The sequence below is a fragment of the Mastigoproctus giganteus genome, chromosome 12 (genome assembly GCF_048544385.1).
Source record: "Mastigoproctus giganteus isolate SK-2022 chromosome 12, ASM4854438v1, whole genome shotgun sequence".
NCBI lineage: Eukaryota > Metazoa > Arthropoda > Arachnida > Uropygi > Thelyphonidae > Mastigoproctus > Mastigoproctus giganteus.
The window spans coordinates 46,880,607-46,900,327 of record NC_143586.1 but is presented as its reverse complement, the minus strand read 5'-3'; the positions used below and the strand labels follow the sequence as shown (position 1 = coordinate 46,900,327).

The 19,721-nt window shown below is 38.2% G+C and overlaps 1 protein-coding gene across 2 annotated transcripts in view; it reads left to right on the top strand.

Moving 5' to 3' along the window:
* The window catches only part of Snx6 (sorting nexin 6), a 133,486-nt gene that overhangs the window by 110,179 nt on the left and 3,586 nt on the right, over positions 1-19,721 (top strand). For both annotated transcript variants that reach the window (XM_090386905.1, XM_090386904.1), the window contains exons 12-13: positions 3,295-3,358; positions 17,747-17,832. In XM_090386905.1, the coding sequence (XP_090243031.1) occupies positions 3,295-3,358; positions 17,747-17,832 (150 nt within the window). The remainder of the gene's footprint in view (positions 1-3,294; positions 3,359-17,746; positions 17,833-19,721) is intronic.

The following is a 19,721-nucleotide window of genomic DNA, read 5'->3' as shown; positions in this document are numbered from 1 at the left end:
ATGTTCTACCTCGTCAGGAAGGATATCGGGTATGTCATATGTGTTGCTAATTTGTGATCCATCTTCCCCCACTGCTTGCATCATTTCCTTGCTCCTTATATAATTCTTTATAGTAGTCTTCTGCTATTTGAATTATGCCTTCTCTGATATTTATAAGTATACCATCACTATTCTTCAGTTTCAGTATCATTTGTCTTTCTGTATTACTGCTGATGACTGCTCATTTAAGTCCTTTGTTTTCCCTTAATGCTAGTTCTCTTTTTGTGTTAAATCTTATGTCCTCTGAGTCTCTTTCTGATGGCTTTGCATAACTCAGTATAGTCAATTTTGACCTTGTCGGTGTTTATCTTGCTCTTCATTTGTCATTCTCGGTTCATATCAAGTGTTTCTTGACTAATTTTTTCTTCTTCGGATTTCTTTTTGCATTGTAGGTTTCTAGGGCTTACACTTTCAGAAAGTTGTATTCCTCATCTATCTTGATCCTGATAGGTCTTTAGAAGCTCAAACTTGTTCTTAAGTTCCAGTACATACTGCTTTTTCTCATCTTTTGTTATCTCAAAAACCTTTGTATTATTTATTCGAGTCAGTTTTTTTCCTTTCTTTTCTTACATCTATATCAAGTGTGCATCTTACCATTCTGTGATCACTTCCAACATTTACCTTGTTCATGACAGTAACATCATTCACAATATATCTTCTGTTAGTGAGGATGAAGTCAGTTTCATTAGTTGTTAATTCACTTTCTGTTCACCCTTTTCTTGATAAGTGTTCATTACTGACATTCCTCAATATTCTGCAAATTTCACAAATCTTTCACCAATTCCAAAATTTCATATAGTTTCCCTTTCTACGCTGTTTTGTCTCTTTCCAACCTTAGCATTGAAGTACCCCATAATAATGGTGTAGTGAGTTTTCTGTTCATCTAGAAGTCTCAATTTCAGTATATATTTCTTCAACCTCTATAATCTTTGTACCTCTTCGATATCCTGAGTACTAGTCTCAAAACCCTTGGTGACATACTTTGCTCTTTTCAATGTTTTCATTGGTGTCATTTTAGCCTTTCAAAAAATATTGAAGAGATCAAAGTTGTTACTTTTCTGAGGGCCATTTGTTTTGTTGTGTTATGTGCTGGAGGATTTGGTCTTTTCCTGTTCACGCTGACCAGGTGTCTTGAAGAGAACCACTCGTCACTTTCGTTGCCACCAAAGTGACATAACAGGGCTTGCCATCGAGAAGGTGTGCATGAGTGGATTTTAGGGAAGCAAACCAACTGGGCTTCTCCAAATCTTCTAAAATAGAAAGATATTGGATCCATCAGTGTTTTAGACTGATTATCTGATAACACACAATGTCTGGGTGCCACCGTGGGCAGGAGCAGCAGTGTGTAGCACACGCTTCTTGATTGGACCAGGGTTCAAGCCCGTGACCACCAAATACAGAGGATGCGGAAAAGTCAGGGAATGACCACTGCATATCCCTGGAGCAATATGGCCTTAGTTGCTAATGCTCCTTAAAACCAAATAAACAAACAGAATGCCTGTTCCCCTCTAAGTCCCCAAAATGAAACTTACTGTTTATCAATTCTCTTTCAGTTTGAAGTTTTATTTTTTAATTATTTTTTTGTTATAGAGGGATAAATGAGGTGTGGCAATCAAGTTCCCAGACTGGTGCAATAAAAAGAACATAAAGTGAAGGATCATTTTAAGGCAGTAAAATATCATTTTAGCCTTTCAAAAAATATTTAAGAGATCAAGATTGTTACTTTTTCTGAAAACTCTCAGTTAATACCCTGAGATTCAGATAATGGAAGTATTTGCACAAGCATTACCAGTAAGTTCATGATTTAAGTAGAGCTTGAAGGCATCAAGCTGGAATTAGTCCAAATCCTTAGGCAAAATGGATAGCGAATCCCAAGCAAATCTGTTAATAACAAACTTATTTTATCTTATCCAAGCTGCTCCTAACATTTGGCATGCATTCCAAAAAAAAGTGCATAACAAAAATGTGTTGTAACGTGTATAACAAACAATCAGGGACAGCTTCCGTAAACATTATAAACTGTCAATGCTTATCCTAATATTTTATCATAAAAAAATTGATTAAAACTCAAATTAATTGAAATAAAACGTAAATAAGCAATATTGTTTAGTTTTTGATGGCTAATTTTTTTTACTCAGAGGAAAGGGGAGTCTTTTATTGGGCTGGTTTATTTAAAGAATTAATGCAAGGTTGGTTGCCTAGCTTGATTTTATTTTCTCTTCTAAAATAAATCTATAATCACTCACCTTAGATTATCCAGACCATCTGAACGTGCAGCTTCTTTCAATATCCTAATCCATGTTGTAAACCAGTTTTCACCAAAACTAAAACTTCACACACAGTCAGCTGCTTTTGAGTCTTCATGCCGATTGTGAAGTAAGGGTTAGAAAAATTGTGTTTTTCATTTTGTTTTCATTTTTCAACTTAACTGGTCACTGTTACCAATTGCTGTGTTTAAGTTTTAGAATATTATAACTTAGCACAATTATATTAATCACAAAAAAAAGTATATTTTTTATTACTACCATTAATGTTTATAAAACAGACTGAAAAAGTGCCGAGATCCATTCGTATTTGAAAATACAATTTTATGCAGTACAAGCCTAACCTCAGTTGAATGGTTACTTTGTTTTAAAAACGCCAATTTGCTATTTTAACATTTTCTCATTTGAGTACTGTTCCTCTAGAATTTTTTTTTACTATTTAACTATCTTTTATATCTCATTTCTGAAAAGTATTGAAAGCCACTGCTTCATTGCATTTGCATTTTTTTAGTGGAAAAATTTCAGAAATCACAAATGTTTAGAACACCAGAAGTGACCACTCAAAGGTTAAAGGCCTCTTCACTCAGGGCTGTTAGCCAATTTCAGGTGAAAGGAGTTGGTAGGGGGTACATCCATAAGTTATTCTAGGTTTTTGGCCTAAACAACATGCAAATTAGCCTCTGAGCATAGACCTGTATAAACTTAGCTGATGCACAATGAACAAGTAGTTGATTTTAAATTGGTAATGTAATGATTTCAATTTATATATGATATACTTGCATTTTTAGTTTATTCCTATTTAACACAGTTAGTGTTACCAGTAGATTTTTTTTTATATAGTTAGACTTCTCAAGTAAAATTTATATATTGAGACATGGAAAGCCAATTATATATATATGAAATTTAATTAGAATGATTGGCAAAAGTTTATGGTTTGGTAAATTTATGAATGAATTTTTCAAAATTAAAATTACTTTCAAATTATATTTAGGCTGAAGCCGTTCAGCAAGAAGCCTGTGAAAAATTTGAAAGCATTTCCAAACAAGCAAAGCAAGGTATGGAAAAATTCTGTAAAATGTTTATTTTCTTTGTTTATTTTATGAATTGGCTCATTCTAAAATATTAATTTCATTCATATATTATTTTTCATATAATGTAAATAAGCAAATGTTCAATTACTATGTAAAACTTTAAAATATATAAATACAAATATTTATGCCTGTGAAAGAGTAAGGAATTATTACTTTCCTGAAGTCTGTGAAATGACTTCTGATCATATATACCTAAATAATTATTAGTTACTTTATTTTAGCATAAAAAAACCTAAAAGTATGGTCTTCAAAAACTTATACATTGTGTATATGTTATACCATCATAAATTTTTACTTTTTTGTAAAAAATTCTACCTTTTCTATATTAGCATTAGTAGAGGGGGCATATGATGCAAGAAAGCAAGCTTATATAGCATCAGCCAAAAAAAAAAAAAAAAAACCCTTCCTGTTTCACCCATCCCCATCCATTCACTCCAAATGTTTGTCTAGTTCAGCCTGCCTTGAATTTATTTAAGCTGTCAACTTCCACAAAAACAGACGGAAGTTTATTCCAGCAATCAACCACCTACTGGCTAAAGGCAAATGTCTGCACATATTCTACAACTGTCTTTCCCCAATTTGAATTTATGCCCTCTCAGGTATAGAATCTGAGCAAGAGGAAGAATCCCATCAGCATTGAACTTGCTCAAACCGTTCAAGGCCTTATATACCTCAATCAGATCACCACGCAGGTGCCTAGTCTCCAGATGCTGCAATTTTCAGAACTTAAGGCTTTCTTGGTAACAGCAGCCTTTTGTTCCATTCACCAATCCTGTTGCCCTTCTCTGTACTTGTTCCAGCAGCTCTACATCTTTCATAAAATGAAACCTCCAGACTTGTATGCAGTACTCAAGGTGTAGTAGTAGTAGTGGCATGTGATGCAAGAAAGCAAATGTATGAGCTTATGCAGCATCAGCCAAAAAAAAACACACCATTCCCTCCAAATGCCTGTCCAGTTCCTCCTTAAATTTATTCAAGCTATCAACTTCCACAACGACAGATGGAAGTTTGTTCCAGCAATTAACCACCCGCTGGCTAAAGGCAAATTTCCGCACATCTATTCTACATCTGTCTTTTCTTAATTTGAATTTATGCCCCCTTAGGTTCGTAATCTGAACAAGTGGAAGGATCCCATCAGAATTCAGCGTGCTCAATCCATTCAAGGCCTTATATACCTCAATCAGATCACCGCGCAGTTGCCTAGTCTCCAGCCACTGCAATTTGCAGAACTTAGGCCTCTCTTGGTAAGAGGATCCCTTAATTTCCCTCACCAATCTTGTTGCCCTTCTCTGTACCCGCTCAAGTAAATCTACATCCTTCCTAAAATGAGGTCTCCAGACCTGTACGCAGTACTCAAGGCGTGGCCTGACCATTGCCTTATACAGAGGGATAATCACCTCCTTTTCCCTGCTAGCAAAATTCCTATATATCATTGACAAAACCCCCGTGACCTGCCCTGGCACCTGTCTGCATTGCTCAGAGAACTTTATATCTGACTGCACAATTACTCCCAGGTTTTTTCATTTTCTACCACCTTAAGTGTAGTACCACACAGTTGGTACATTTCTCTGGGGTTATTTCTACCCATATGCAGTGCTTTGCATTTGTCAAGGTTAAACTTCAGTTGCCACTTCTTAGCCCATCTGCCCAAATTATCTAGATTCTGTTGCAGTAGCAGACTGCCATTATTGTCATTAACAACCCTGCCAACCTTTGTATCATCTGCAAACTTCGACATTAAGCCTGATATACCTTCATCAATATCATTGATAAATATACAAAACAACAGTGGACCTAACACCGAACCCTGTGGGACTCCGCTAATAACATTAGTCCAAGAAGAGCAGCACCCATTGATTACCACCCTCTGTCTTCTCGCACTTAACCATCCTTTTATCCATTGTAGCAACTTACCCTTAATACCATTCTGCTCCAATTTGTACAATAGTCTTCCATGTGCAACAGTGTCAAAAGCTTTCCTGAAATCCAAATATATGATATCAAAATTGTTTTTTGCATCCAGTTCCTTTGTAACCACATCATAATATCCTATCAAATTTGTCAGACAAATCAACAGTCGAACCATCGATGTCTTTACAAACCCATGCTGTGTCTGAATTATTGCTGCAGTCTTGTCTAGATGATCCTGCAATGCATCTTTAACCAGCGACTCCATTATTTTACCCGGAACAGAAGTTAAACTAACTGGTCTGTAATTACTCGTGTCACCCTTCGATCCCCCTTTATGAATTGGGGATACATTTGCACATCTCCAGTCCGTGGGAACCTCCCGAGTCCAAGGATGCTTTCATAATTATGGCTAAGGGTTTGCTTAGTTGCCTTGCCGCCTCCTTTAATATAACTGGATAGATCCCATCCACCCCAGATGCTTTTCTTACGTTTAACTTCAACAATTTCTCTTCCACTTTGCTCTCAGTTATTACAAGATCATTAAGCACCCTGCTACAATTTGATAACCTTCTGCCATTTTCAAACCTTAATAATTCCTCACGTGTGAATGTAGATGCAAAATACTCATTCAGTTTGTTTGCTATCTGAGCAGGATCATCAACAGTCGAACCATCGATGTCAAGTGGACCAGTCAGATTCATCCCCTTCCTTTTAGAGTTTATATAAGTAAAGAAATCCTTGCTGTTTTTCTTAGCATCTTTTGCCAAGGATTTCTCGTAATCTGCCTTCGCCTGCCACACCTCCTTTGTGACCTGATTACAGATTAACTTATATCTGCCATAGGCTTCTGATCATATTGAGTACTGCATACAGGTCTGAGATAATCACCTCCTTATCCCTGCTACCAAAATTCTTATCTATCATTGACAAGACCCCATGAGCTACTCTTGCAGCCTGTCTGCACTGTCAGAAAACTTCATATCTGACTGAACAATTACCTACAGGTCTTTTTCGTTCTCTACTTACCCTAAGTATAGTTAGGCAGTTAGTATGTTACTTTCCATTTGTCAATGTTAAACTTCAATTGCCATCTTTCAGCCTGTCTGCTCAACGTTTCCAGATCCTGTTGCAGTAGCATACTGTCCTTACTATCATTAACAACCCTACCAACCTTCGTATCATCTACAAACTTGGACATTAAGCCTGATATACCTTCATCAATATTATTGATAAATACAGAAAGCAAAAATGGGCCCGACTCAGACCCCTGGAGGAAACCACTAATAACATTAGTCCACGAATAGCAGTGTCCATTGATTACCACAGTCTTCTTCTACTCAACCATCCCTGTATCTATAGCACAACTTACCCGTAATGCCCTGCCATACTGCTCCAACTTGTACAGTAGGCTTTCCTAAAATCCAAGAATATATCAAAATTATTTTTTTGCATCCAGTTCCTTTGTGACAACATTGTTAGTATCTATTCAAATCAGTCAGACAAGACTTCCCCTTAACAAACCTATGCTGTGTCTGAACTACAGCCTTGTCTAGATGATCCTGCATTGCATTATTTCCCCAGAACAGAAGTTAAACTAACAGGTCTGTAATAATTCGTGTCACCTTGCAATTCCCCTTTGTGAATTGGGGATACATTTGCACATCTTCAGTCCTTGGAGACCTCCCTTGAGTCCAAGGATGCCCTCATAATCATCACTAAGGGTCTGCTTACTTCCTTTGTTGGCTCCTTTAATATAACTTGATAATCTCATCCACTCCAGGTGCCTGTCTTATGTTTAACTTCAGTAATTTCTCCTCCACTTTGCTCGCAGTTATTAAAAAATTTTTGAACTCCTTATTAGTTTGATAAACTTCTGGCATTTCCCTCCCTGAATAACTCCTTATTTGTGAATGTAGATGCAAAATTCTTATTCAGTTTGTCAGCTTCCTGAACAGAATTGTCAACAAAATAACTATCTGTATTAAGTGGACCAATCTGATTCACTCCCTTCCTTCTAGAGTTTACATAAGTAAAGAAGTCTGATTTTTCTTTACATGCTTTGCCAAGGATTTTTTTGTAATCAACCTTCGCTTGCCTAACCTCCTTTGTGACTTGATTAAAGAATAGCTTATATCTGCCTTAGACTTCTGCGTCACCTGCTAATTTATATGCATCCCACACATTTTTCTTCTCTGTCACAAGCCTCATTAGTTCATCTGACATCCATTTAGGTGCAAATCTTGAACAGTCTTCTTAGTTGGTATGAAAAGTCTCTAGTAGCTTCCAAGGTTAATTCCTTGAATGCTTCCCATTTAGAACTTTCTGTTGGTAGCATCATCAGTTGGTCCCATTGTATAGAATTTAAAAACTGTCTGAGACCACTGTAGTCACCTTTACAAAAGCAAAAACCCTTCCTTTTACCCCTGATGGTAGTTTCATCTTTGAGTAAATCCCACATCAGTACACTCTGATCACTGCCACCTAGTAGTTCCTTTATCTGCAGGTTCTCAATGTATGAATAGTCACTGCTGATAATCAGATCATCCAATAAATCTATAAGTCTTGCTTGCTAGTGTGCGAGTGACCATCCAACAAGTTCCAGTTTATATCTGGGAAATTAAAATCCCCCATTATAAGACAATCTGATTTACTGGCCCACTACTTCATCCAAGCAAAGGAGTGGACAGAATATACTTGTATATAGTACTGTTAATAGAGCTGAATGATGTCTAATGGTGACTATTGCCTGCTTGTTATCAGAGGCCACTCTCAGAAAACTGAAAACTATTGTCTTTCTTTCTCCCAAGTTACCCGCATGCAACTGCTTTAAATGATCACCAAGCTGTTAGTTCAGTATTCTGTAGTCTTGTTTCAAAATATGTTTAAGGAATAATAAATTCCTTCTTTCAGTTTTGCATCTGTAAAATTGGGAAATGCTTCCCTTAGGTAGCAAAATTCCTCATCCTCCTTTATCCAAAGTCATGTGTTCATTAATCCAAGCATTTCATGCAAAAGAACTTTTTTTGGTTTATCCCATGGAACATACTTTATTACTTCTCTCTGGTAAAAATTCATTTCACACTGTTGCACTGTATAATGTTTTTCTGTTGCACAACCATCCCATAGAAAACAAGGGAATTTTGTGAAACTTCCCTATAGACCAGTGGATAATCCAGTTACATTAAGATTACCATAGCCATTCTAAGCAAAGTCATAGTACTTTATTGCATTCAGCATCTTGGATATATTGTGTCATATTTCTTTCAAGCTAACAGTGTGAAGTAGAGGAATTGATAGGGATACATTTCCATTGTACAGCAAAACTGCTTTTAAAATTGAATTTTGAAGGATCATTAAATGTATGCCGTTCATTAGGATTATGTTCAATTTCTAGTTCATTCAGAAGACAAGTAATATCTTTACAGAAAAACAGTCTTCCATAATGAAATATTTTGGAAATGCTGTTTTCAGTATACTGTAATTTTAATTCTTGCTTCAAGTACTGTCCACTGTTCTAACATAGAACCAAAGATTTCTGCTTGCAATGTAGAAAATTTAAATTGTGAATTAAGTTAATCAACTCTTCTTGCTTAAAGTGCAGCATTATAATTTTCTAGTAGGTAGTCTGAAGTGGATGGTACAGCAGTCTGCAACACAAGACTCATCACAATATTTACCACCACTTCCTTTCTCTCATGATTTGGTATTGGCAAGTCTTCATTACATGAAACAAGCCATATTGTGGGTGATATGTTAGGATATTTGTTGCTGTGCTTGATGATTTTTTTTTGAACATCCCTGATATTTTGGTCATGCAGAATTAGCAATTGTCAAGTGGTTGCTTGGTTCTTGTCACGCCATAAAAACAGCAAAAGCCATACTTTTAATTTTCCCAGTTAGCCACGTCCTCAAATTTGTGATGCATAATACAGCACATATGTGGAGCCTAAGTTTTGTTCTGATCACCAATCTTGCAACCAAAGTACAAAGAATGTGCACGTTTGATAATACCGTGGATTTTCTTCCTCTGAGTTTTTGTTGTGAACTCCACACATAGCAGAAATTTTCAGGGTGATTCAGACACTATATATGTGCTTCTATTTAAATAATTATTGTATAACATGTAAAATGTTAACGTGTAAAATGTTATGAAAAGGAAAATTAGCATTAGCATTAGTAGAGGCATTTGATGCAAGAAAGCAAGCTTATGCAGCATCAGCCAAAAAAAAAAAAAAAAAAACCCACTTCCACTTCACCCCTCTGTTCGTTCAAAATACCTGTCCAGCTGAGCCTTAAACTTATTTAGGCTATCAACCTCCACCACAAGGGATGGAAGTCTGTTCCACCAACCAACCACCCGCTGGCTAAAGGCAAATTTCCGCACGTCTATCCTACATCTGTCTTTCCTCAATTTGAATTTATGCCCTCTCAGGTGATTTTTCTGAGCTAGAGGAAGAATCCCATCAGCATTGAGCATGCTTAAACCATTCAAGGCTTTATACACCTCTATCAGATCACCTCGCTGGTGCCTAGTCTCCAGACACTGTAATTTGCAAAACTTAAGCCTTTCTTCGTAAGAGCACCCCTTTGTTCCATTCACTAATCTTGTTGCCCTTCTCTGTACTCGTTCCAGCAGTTCTACATCCTTCTTGAAATGAGGTCTCCAGACCTGTATACAGTACTCTAGGTGTGGCCTGACCATCGCCTTATACAATGGAATAATCACCTCCTTATCCCTGCTGGAAAAATTCCTGTATATCATTGACAATACTCCATGAGCTACTCTTGCAGCCCGTCTGCACTGCTCAGAGAACTTCATATCTGCCTGCACAACCACCCCCAAGTCCCTTTCATTCTCTACCACTGTCAGTGTAGTACCACAGAGTTGATACGTTGCTCTGGGGTTGCTGTTTCCCATGTGTAGTACTTTACATTTATCAATGTTAAACTTTAGGCCTGACGTAGCCCAGTGGTCAGGAGCGAGAGTGCATAGCACGCGTTCCTTGAGTGGACCGGGGTTCAAGCCAGTGACTACTAAATACAATAAATATTTGTATTGACGATTTATTGTAAACTCTACTGACTTGGTTGTCGTGCCGGAGTATAAACAGAAAATTTATTTTCATTTGCCACCTCTCAGCCCATCTGCTCAACCTTTCCAGATCCTGTTGCAGCAGCATAGTGTCAGTAGTGTCCTTGACAACCCTGCCAACCTTTGTATCGTCTGCAAACTTGGACATTAAGCCCGATATACCATCATCAATATCATTTATAAATACAGAAAACAATAATGGACCCAACACTGAGCCCTGAGGGACTCCACTAATAACATCAGTCCACGATGAGCAGTGTCCATTGATTACCACTCTGTCTTCTCCCCCTCAACCACCCCTTTATCCATAGCAGCAATTTGCCTCCAATGTCACACTGCTCCAATTTGTGTAGCAGTCTTCCATGTGCAACAGTATCAAAAGCCTTTCTAAGATCCAAGTATATAATATCAAAGTTATTCCCTGCATCCAGTTCTTTTGTGACTGCATCATAGTATCCAATCAAGTTGGTCAGGCAAGACTTCCCCTTAACAAAACCATGCTGTGTCTGAGTTATAACTGAAATCTTGTCTAAATGATCCTGCAGTGCTTCTTTAACCAGTGCCTCCATTAATTTTCCTGGAACAGAAGTTAAGCTCACAGGTCTATAATTACTTGTGTCAGCCTTTGATCCTCCTTTGTGAATTGGGGTCACATTTGCACATTTCCAGTCTATGGGTACCTCCCCTGAGTCCAAGGAAGCTCTCATAATTATGGCTAAGGGTTTGCTTACTTCCTTTGCTGCCTCCTTTAATATAACTGGATAGATCCCATCCACCCCGGGTGCCTTTCTTGTGTTTATCTTCAACAGTTTCTCCTCCACTTTACTCCCAGTTATTTCAAGATTCTGTAGCTTACTGCTAGAGTTGAATACACCTCTGGCATTCCCCACGCTGAATACCTCCTCATGTGTGAATGTCGATGCAAAATATTCATTTAGTTTGTTAGCTACCTGAGCAGGATCATCAACACTTGACCCATCAATATCAAGTGGACCAATCTGATTCATCCCCTTCCTTCTAGAGTTTACATAAGTAAAGAATTCTTTGCATCCCTTGCCAAGGATTTCTCGTAATCTGCCTTCGCCTGCCTAACCTCCTTTGTAACTTGGTTGCATATCAACTTGTATCTATCATAGGCTTCTGTGTCATGTGTTAATTTGTATGTATCCCATGCATTTTTCTTCTCTGCCATATGCCTCATTAGTTCATCTGACATCCATTTTGGCCTAAACCTTGAACAATATTTCTTAGTTGGTATGTAAAGCCTAGTAGCTTCCAAGATAAGTTCTTTGAATGCTTCCCATTTTGAATTTGCTGTTGGTAACATCATCAGTTGGTCCCACTGTATAGAATTTAAATACTGTCTGAGTCCATCGTAGTCGCCTTTACGGAAGCAATAACCCTTCCCTTTACCCCTAATGGTAGTTACCTCTTTGAGTAAATCCCACTTCAGCACACTGTGATCACTGCCACCTAGTGGTTCATTTATCTGCAGATTCTTAATGCATGAAGAATCACTGCTGATAATCAAATCAAGAGTATTACTCCCTCTAGTTGCCTCCCGAACATGCTGATGTAGAAAACAATCATCCAATAAATCCACAAAAGTCCTGCTAGTGTGTGAGTAACCAGCCCCCAAATTCCAGTCAATATCTGGGAAATTAAAATCTCCCATTATAAGACACTCTGATTTACTGGCCCACTCTATTTCCCTGTACAGTTCCTTATTATACTCATCAGAGTCATTAGGCCTATAGCACACTCCTACTCTCAATTTTGATCTCCCAATGTTTATGTCACACCAAACTGACTCCACACTACACTGTCCAGCGATGTCGACTGGCTTCACTTCCTTGGTTTTTGTGTTTCTTAACTAATAACATAACCCCTCCTCCCTTCCTATCCTGTCTATCCTTTCTGTAGACGTTGTACTCCCCAAATTGCAGTTCTGCATCCCTTATATCTGTGTGACACCACGTCTCTGATATCCCAACAATATCTGCCTTCGATGTTTTTAGCAATACCTCAAATTCATCAAATTTATTTACTAAACTCCTAGCATTGGTGTACACGCAAGTATACCTGCACCTGTTTCTATTCTTAGCTACCCTAACACAACCCATGTGTTTACTTGTACTGCAATGGCTCCCAGCAGTCTCTGAAATACCATGCATCTTGTTTTTCAGGCTTCTGCTCATTCTAATAGAAGCAGTGCAAGAATCTCTTTCACCTCTGCCAGTGGCTACTGTCAATCTATTGGTCTTTGTCTCCCCCCAAGCTAGCAGTTTTCCGACCCACCTAACACTGCCTCGATAGCATCAGCAAATATTCTTGCACCCTTTCTATTTAAGTGTATCCCATCCCTGTAGAAGCAATCTCTCCTGTTAACAAGTACAGTCCAGGCTGAAAAAAATTCTACCCCTTGAGCCTTGCACAATCTTTCCAGGGCCGAATTGATCGACAAGGCTCTCATCATATACTCCCTCCTATCGTGTCTGGGCAGAATTGCAGACACTTTCAAATTCAACCCTAATTCTCGGCTTTTGTTCAACAGTGACCTGTACTTGTTAAGTAATTCTGCCGGTCTCCTACTCTTAATATTATTAGTGCCAACGTGTACAACTATATCACCTTTTGTGCCCTTAAAAGATGATATTCGCTCTACAACGTCATCAACCTTTGCCCCTGGCAGACATACCCTGGTCCTGTTCCACCTATCTTTTTTACAAAGCATGTTCCCCGTTTCCCTGACAATAGTCACCAACAACTACTAGTTCCTTCGGGACCAGCGCATTCTGCCTTAGGGGTTGTCTCTGTGTCACACGATGCCCAAGTGCAAGTTCTGGCGTTGATGTGGGCAGCTGAGAGCTTTATGGGCCCCTCAATTTAGTTTCTTCGAGGGCATCCACCCTGTCCTTCAAGCTCTCATATAGGCCCACAAGAACGCCGAGTTGTTGCCTGATATCGATACACTCCTTGCATCGCGCACACACAAAGACATCCCCCTTGGCAGTATCATGTCCCGTACCCTATTGCTCTGCAAACATCAATCAAACAGTGCATTTTATAAGGCTGTGAGTCAGAGGACAACTGCCCCCCTCAGTTCTGCTCTGAGCCACAGCACTTCCATTAGCTTGAGCCTTTTGCTTTGCTGCTCTGGTCTGAGTCATGATTCTATTAATTTATTAATTAATTATGTTATGTTATTAATTATATTACGTTTGTAATCTAAGTCGTTATATGTATTTATTTAAACGTACAATTTAACTGCTAACGAAGTTCAACTAACGCTATCTAGTACGGTATATAACCTACGGTATCACAATGGCGGGAAAGTTACTAACGGTAACGGTAGTTACGAACACGTGGAAACCCTTACCGATACTTTTACAAGGCCGAGTAAAGAATAAATACACCAAATTAATCAAAAAATCGCAAAATAATGTTATACTACTAAATTTAAATCAAAAGTTTTAGAAAAACAATAATTTCAAATCAATAAATAAGAAAAATCCACTTAGCGGCTTTGAACACGACCGTCACTAGTAGCCTCGTCAGCAGACTGACATACCCAATATTGACTAATTTCATGCTGCTGAACACGAAAATTGCATTAAAATTTGTTGATTGGCTCTTGTTTTCGAATTAGTTGGGGGTCTCATATTAGTGAGTTACTCTACATTATCAACTATGGCTCTTGGCAAAATGCATGGCAACACCTGTTTCAGTACAACGCGCTCTTATTAAGTGATCGGCAACTTTCACCTTGCTCTGCATCACTTGATAAGTCATTGCCTCAAATGCGTTTTCAACTCTGTTGCAGTAATCCTCGAATATGGCTAGGTATTGGGTGATTTGTTCTCAGTTAATGGTTGTTCTCTGTGAGATTTCTACTTTGTGCAGTATTTCTCATGTAAGATTAATATATACCCCGTAATTGTGTGAATGGTCTAGATGACTTCTGTTATGTATCTGGAGAAGTCACAATAGCTTCAGGAAAGCACTCCTTAACTTGAGCCATAAAAAAGGCCTACTTTCTTTACTTTGGGTATAAAGTAGGCCACCAGGACAAGAACTGGGTTCTACACATATACATGTTCAAAACTCAACATGTGGGTGAATTGAAAGGGATGTTTTATGCCTTCTGCAGTTCCCATGATATGGAGAGAGCCAACAAATCATGTCACAGACTGTTACTTCTGTATGGTGCCTCCTGTTAGAAAAGAGATGACAATGAAGAAAAGGTGGACAGTGACATACCCAAATAAAATATACCATCTGTGCTCAAGTATGCAGAACAAAGGTTGGCAGGGTTATTAATGACAGTAATGGCAGTGTTGCTACTGCAACAAGATCTAGAAATGTTGGGCAGATGGGCTGAGAAGTGGCAACTGAAATTTAACATTGACAAATGCAAAGTACTGCATATGGGTAGAAGTAACCCCCAGAGAAACTACCAACTGTGTGGTACTACACTTAGGGTGGTAGAAAATGAAAAAGACCTGGGAGTAATTGTGCAGTCAGATATGAAGTTTTCTGAGCAATGCAGACTGCCTGCCAGAGCAGGCCATAGGGTATTGTTAATGATATACAGGAATTTTGCTAGTAGGGAAAAGTTGATTATACCTTTGTATAAGGCAACAGTCAGGCCACTCCTTAAGTACTGCCCACAGGTGTGGGGGCATCGTTTTAGAAGGATGTAGAGTTGCTTGAGTGTGTACAGTGAAGGGCAACAAGATTGGTGAGGGGAATGGAGGGGTTCTCTTACCAAGAAAGGCTTAAGTTTGTTTTTGCAGCAGCTGGAGACTAGGCCCTGCGAGTGATCTGATTGAGGTGTACAAGGCCTTGAATGGGTTGAGCATCCTGAATTCTGATGGGATTCTTCCGCTTGCTCAGATTACATACCTGAGGGGGCATAAATTCAAATTGAGGAAAGACAGTTGTAGAATAGATGTGCAGAAATTTATCTTTAGCCAGCGGATATTTGATTGCTGGAACAAACTTCCATCTCTCGATGTGGAAGTTGGTAGATTAAATAAATTTAAGGAGGAACTGGCAACCTTTTAGAAGGTAATGGATGTGTGAAAAAATTTTTTTTTTTTTTTTTTGGCTGATGCTACATAAGCTCATACGCTTCTACTACTATCTGCAATTCATCCCGTGCCTCATCGAAAAGTACTACCTCTTCCTGAATCACCCATCTGTTTTTATGTACACTCTGATGAAGATGAAGACACTGATGATCAACTTGGTATACACAAAGAAGTACAGCAGTCATCTATGTCAAGGGATCCACTGTTTTGTCCAAACCTTTATCCATCTGAACCACATAAGATCTCAGAAAGTGAGCTTAATGACCTCATCAAGGATCTCAAACTGCTGAAGGCAGAGCTTTTGGCTTGAAGACTACAACAGTGTAATCTTCTAGATCATACTGTGAAAGTGACAACATTTCGTTGTTGAAATAAAGACTAATAAATTCTATCGAACAGAAGGTGAACTGTGTAAGGTTGTTGGTCTAACAGTAGCAATGAACACGAAGCAAGTTCCCAGAGAATGGAGACTATTTATAGACGCTTCTTAGATTAGCTTTAAGGCTGTGTTATTACACAATGGAAATATGCTACCTTCATTATCTCTCGTGTGTGCCATTCATAAAAAAGAAACATGCAAACATGGAGAACGTTTCAGTACACCATCAGAAGTATGAGTGACAGATATGTGGCGATTTAAAGGTAATCTCCATTTTATTAGGACTACAAAAGTATTTTATTAGGACCACTTAAGTATTGTTGCTTTCTCTACGAGTGGGATAGTTGTGACAAGGATATGCACTACAAGAAGACTAGTTGGCCTCAAAAAAAATTATCGCCTGGAATGAAGAACTTAACATTTGAACCTCTGGTAGATCCAAATAAAGTTTTTTGCTTTCACCACTCCACATCAGAATAGGGCTCATGAAAAATTTCATGAAGGCTTTGAAAGTGAATGGTCCTGTATTCACATACTTGCAAGAGAAATCCCCAAGACAGTACATTGGTTTTCATTGGTCTACAAATAAGGCAAATTTTTGAAAACAAATAGTTCAAATGTGTCCTTAGTGATAGCGAGAAATTTGTGTGGAAAGCCTTTCGAAATGTTTCGACTGGTTTTTATAGAAAATGTTAAAGCTGGCAACTACAGGCAGCTTGTGGAAGATCTTATTATTTCTTATGAAAAACTGGGGTGCAACACGTCATTGAAGATGCATTTCTTGCACTGACATCTGGGTTTCTTCCACCAAACTGGTGACAATGAACCAGACGACGAACATGGTGTGTGCTTCCATCGAGACATCGCAGCGATGGAACAAAGATGCAAAAGCAAATGGAGTGCTGCCATATTAGCCGATTGTTGTTGGAATAGTGAAAAGGGATGCTCCTGAAGCTGAATACAAGCAGAAGGCGAACAGGTCCAATGTTTGATACAGGTATGTTCGTAGCTACATCTTACTGCCATATAAATAAAAAAAAATACATTGTATAAATATAAACTTTTTTCGAAAACAAGAGCCAATCTGCCATTTTAAACACTGTTTCCATGTTTAGTACCCCAAAATCTATAAAGTAAACTTGCTTTCAGGCCTATAACAAGATGTGACCCAAAATTTATTGTTCAGTGTAATCAGCAATACAATACAAAACACAGAAGAAACGAACAGTATGTAATCACAGATAAACTATACATATACTTACACCACAACTGTCTTTTTGTTACTGAAAGGGAGGTGGGAAGTATACAGACAAGGTTTGACATGTTAAACCTTCCTAAAATTACTGCAATCTGAGCACATGCAAACATTCTTATTTTCAGGCAATATAATAGCTCATTGTCATATCTATTTCCCTCAATTCTTGTGAGATTTACATATTATATATAAACACAAACTTGCATATGTAGAAATTGTGTAAAATTTTAAAAATAATTTTTGAAATATGCATAAAAATTGACTGCAAACAGCTGATATATTAATGGATGTTAAAATCATGCATGGCAGCGTAATTATTACATATAAGAATTATTTTGTACGTAACAACTGTTATAAATTTTGCCACATTTTTGTGCAAGTATCAGGTTTTTGTAACTCACTTTTGATATGTTGTATGAAATGTCTAGCAAAGAATCTGCACATTTTTTTTTTCTTTGTTTGCATATATTTACTTAATTTAAGAGCCATCCTTTCTTGCTTAGGAAAAATGTGGTCTTGATAAAAGCTGCATATTATTACATATTATAGAAATAGTTTATTTACGAAATCTGTTTTTAATAATTTTTTTTTAACTGGATTTTGTAATATTACTCTTCTGCAGAACTCCAGGATTTCAAAATCCGTCGTGTAGCAGCATTCCGTAAGAACTTGGTTGAGCTGGCTGAGCTGGAACTCAAGCATGCTAAGGTAATGATCAGTTGCAAAAAATCGCAAGCCAAACAACATTTGAAAATGTGACTAAATTACTAAAATAATTAAACACCAGGGGGCTTCACCTCCTGCTCGTTTTGCTTGCCAACTCCCAAGCACGTTTTTCTAAATAAAATGTAGAGGTATGACAGAGTAAGCCAAATCTTTTCTATGTAAAAGACACCTGTCGAAACTGACTGATTGATATCTAATCAGGAAATGACCTATGTAATTATTTACCTGTGCATTTGTAGGGACGCAATTGCCCCACCCACTTCTACCACATGACCTGCATCCCTCTTTTCCCATTGGCTACCACCTCCTGGCATTCTCAAGGTCGAATAAATATCACTAGGTAATTATTTACCTGCTTTTACATAGGTCACTTAGGAAAAGGTTTTTTTACCGTATTTCCCCATGTGTAAGATGCACCTTAATTTTGGGGCCCGAAATTTGAAAAAAAATGTATTACACAAAGTTATTGAACTGAAGTTTTATTCATCATAAAATTCATACAACTCATCACTGTCAAAACTCCTATCCATTAGCTTGTCCTCATCTGTGTCTGATGATGAATCACTGTCTTCATATATTGCCTCATCCTCAGTTCCATCTATGGCATTTGAAATGCCACACTTCTTAAATGACGTGACAAAGATCTCAATCTTGATATTATCCCAGGATCTTTTCACCCAGGTACTAACTTCTATAGCTGGTTTCTTCACACTTCCTGCTGGTGTCAAATTGTCCCCAGAAGACTTCATCCATTGGTTCCATTTGTCTCTCATGGCAGCTTTGAAGAGTTTGTTAATGCTGATATCAAGTGGTTGGAGCTGGGATGTCAAGCCTCCAGGTATGACAGCAAGTTGTTTTTCTCTGCAGCAATCTTCTTTGTGTTTTTTGTTATGTGTGCCCTGAACTGATCAAGCACCCAATAGGGCAGGTTTGCGTAAGGGGCCACCTGGTCTCCTGCTCCAAACTTTCTCACACCAGATCTTCATCCCATCCTGGTCCATCCAACCCTCATCATGAACGTGGACAATCACTCCTCAAGGAATGTCTTCTTTTGGCATTGTTTTGCATTTGAAAATCAGCATAGGAGGCAGCTTGGTTCCGTCGGCACAAAAAGCTAGAACTGTATAATGGCTCTTTTCATGTCCACTTGTCTTCACAGTTAGTTTTCACCCCCCTTCTTATCAACAGTTCTGTAACTTGGGACATCAAATTGAAGGAGGACTTTGTCCATGTTTGCAATCTGTCCCAACTCAAATTGATGTCTTCCGACGTTGAATGACAAAACGATGAAATTCAAGGACCTTTTGCTCATAGCTTTCAGGCATCTTTTGGGCAAGTCTGGTGTGTGTGTGTATGCATGCTTAGTCCATTCCATTTCATGAACCTGAAGCACCAATTGTGTCCTCCTTTGAAATCAGTAACTTTTTCATCAGCATTTCTTGCCTCATGCTGAACCACCTTTGTGTACACAAGAATTCCAATTGCCCTTTGCTCCTCAATCCACATCTTCAGTTCCCTCTCTAAATCAGGCCATTTTGCTGACTTGCCTCTAATGGCCTTCTGCTGTGACGTTTTCAGTAGGGTTTCTTCTGCCCGTAGCCAGTCTCGGATTGTTTTCTCAGTTGGAGGACCAAACTTATGTTCAGCAGCATGATTTCCATTCACTTTTACAAACTGGATCACTTAACTTGAATTCAGCACTGTACGAAAATCTTTTCTGAGCCATTTCTGGGCAGAACGTGGCAAAATGTAACCTAATACTGGTAACAAGTGCGAAACAATGAGCGCAAAGACAACAAGCGCGAAAAAGCGGGAAATGCAAGTAAAAAAAAAAAAAAAAAAAAAATCTACAACCACTGTATAAGAAGCAC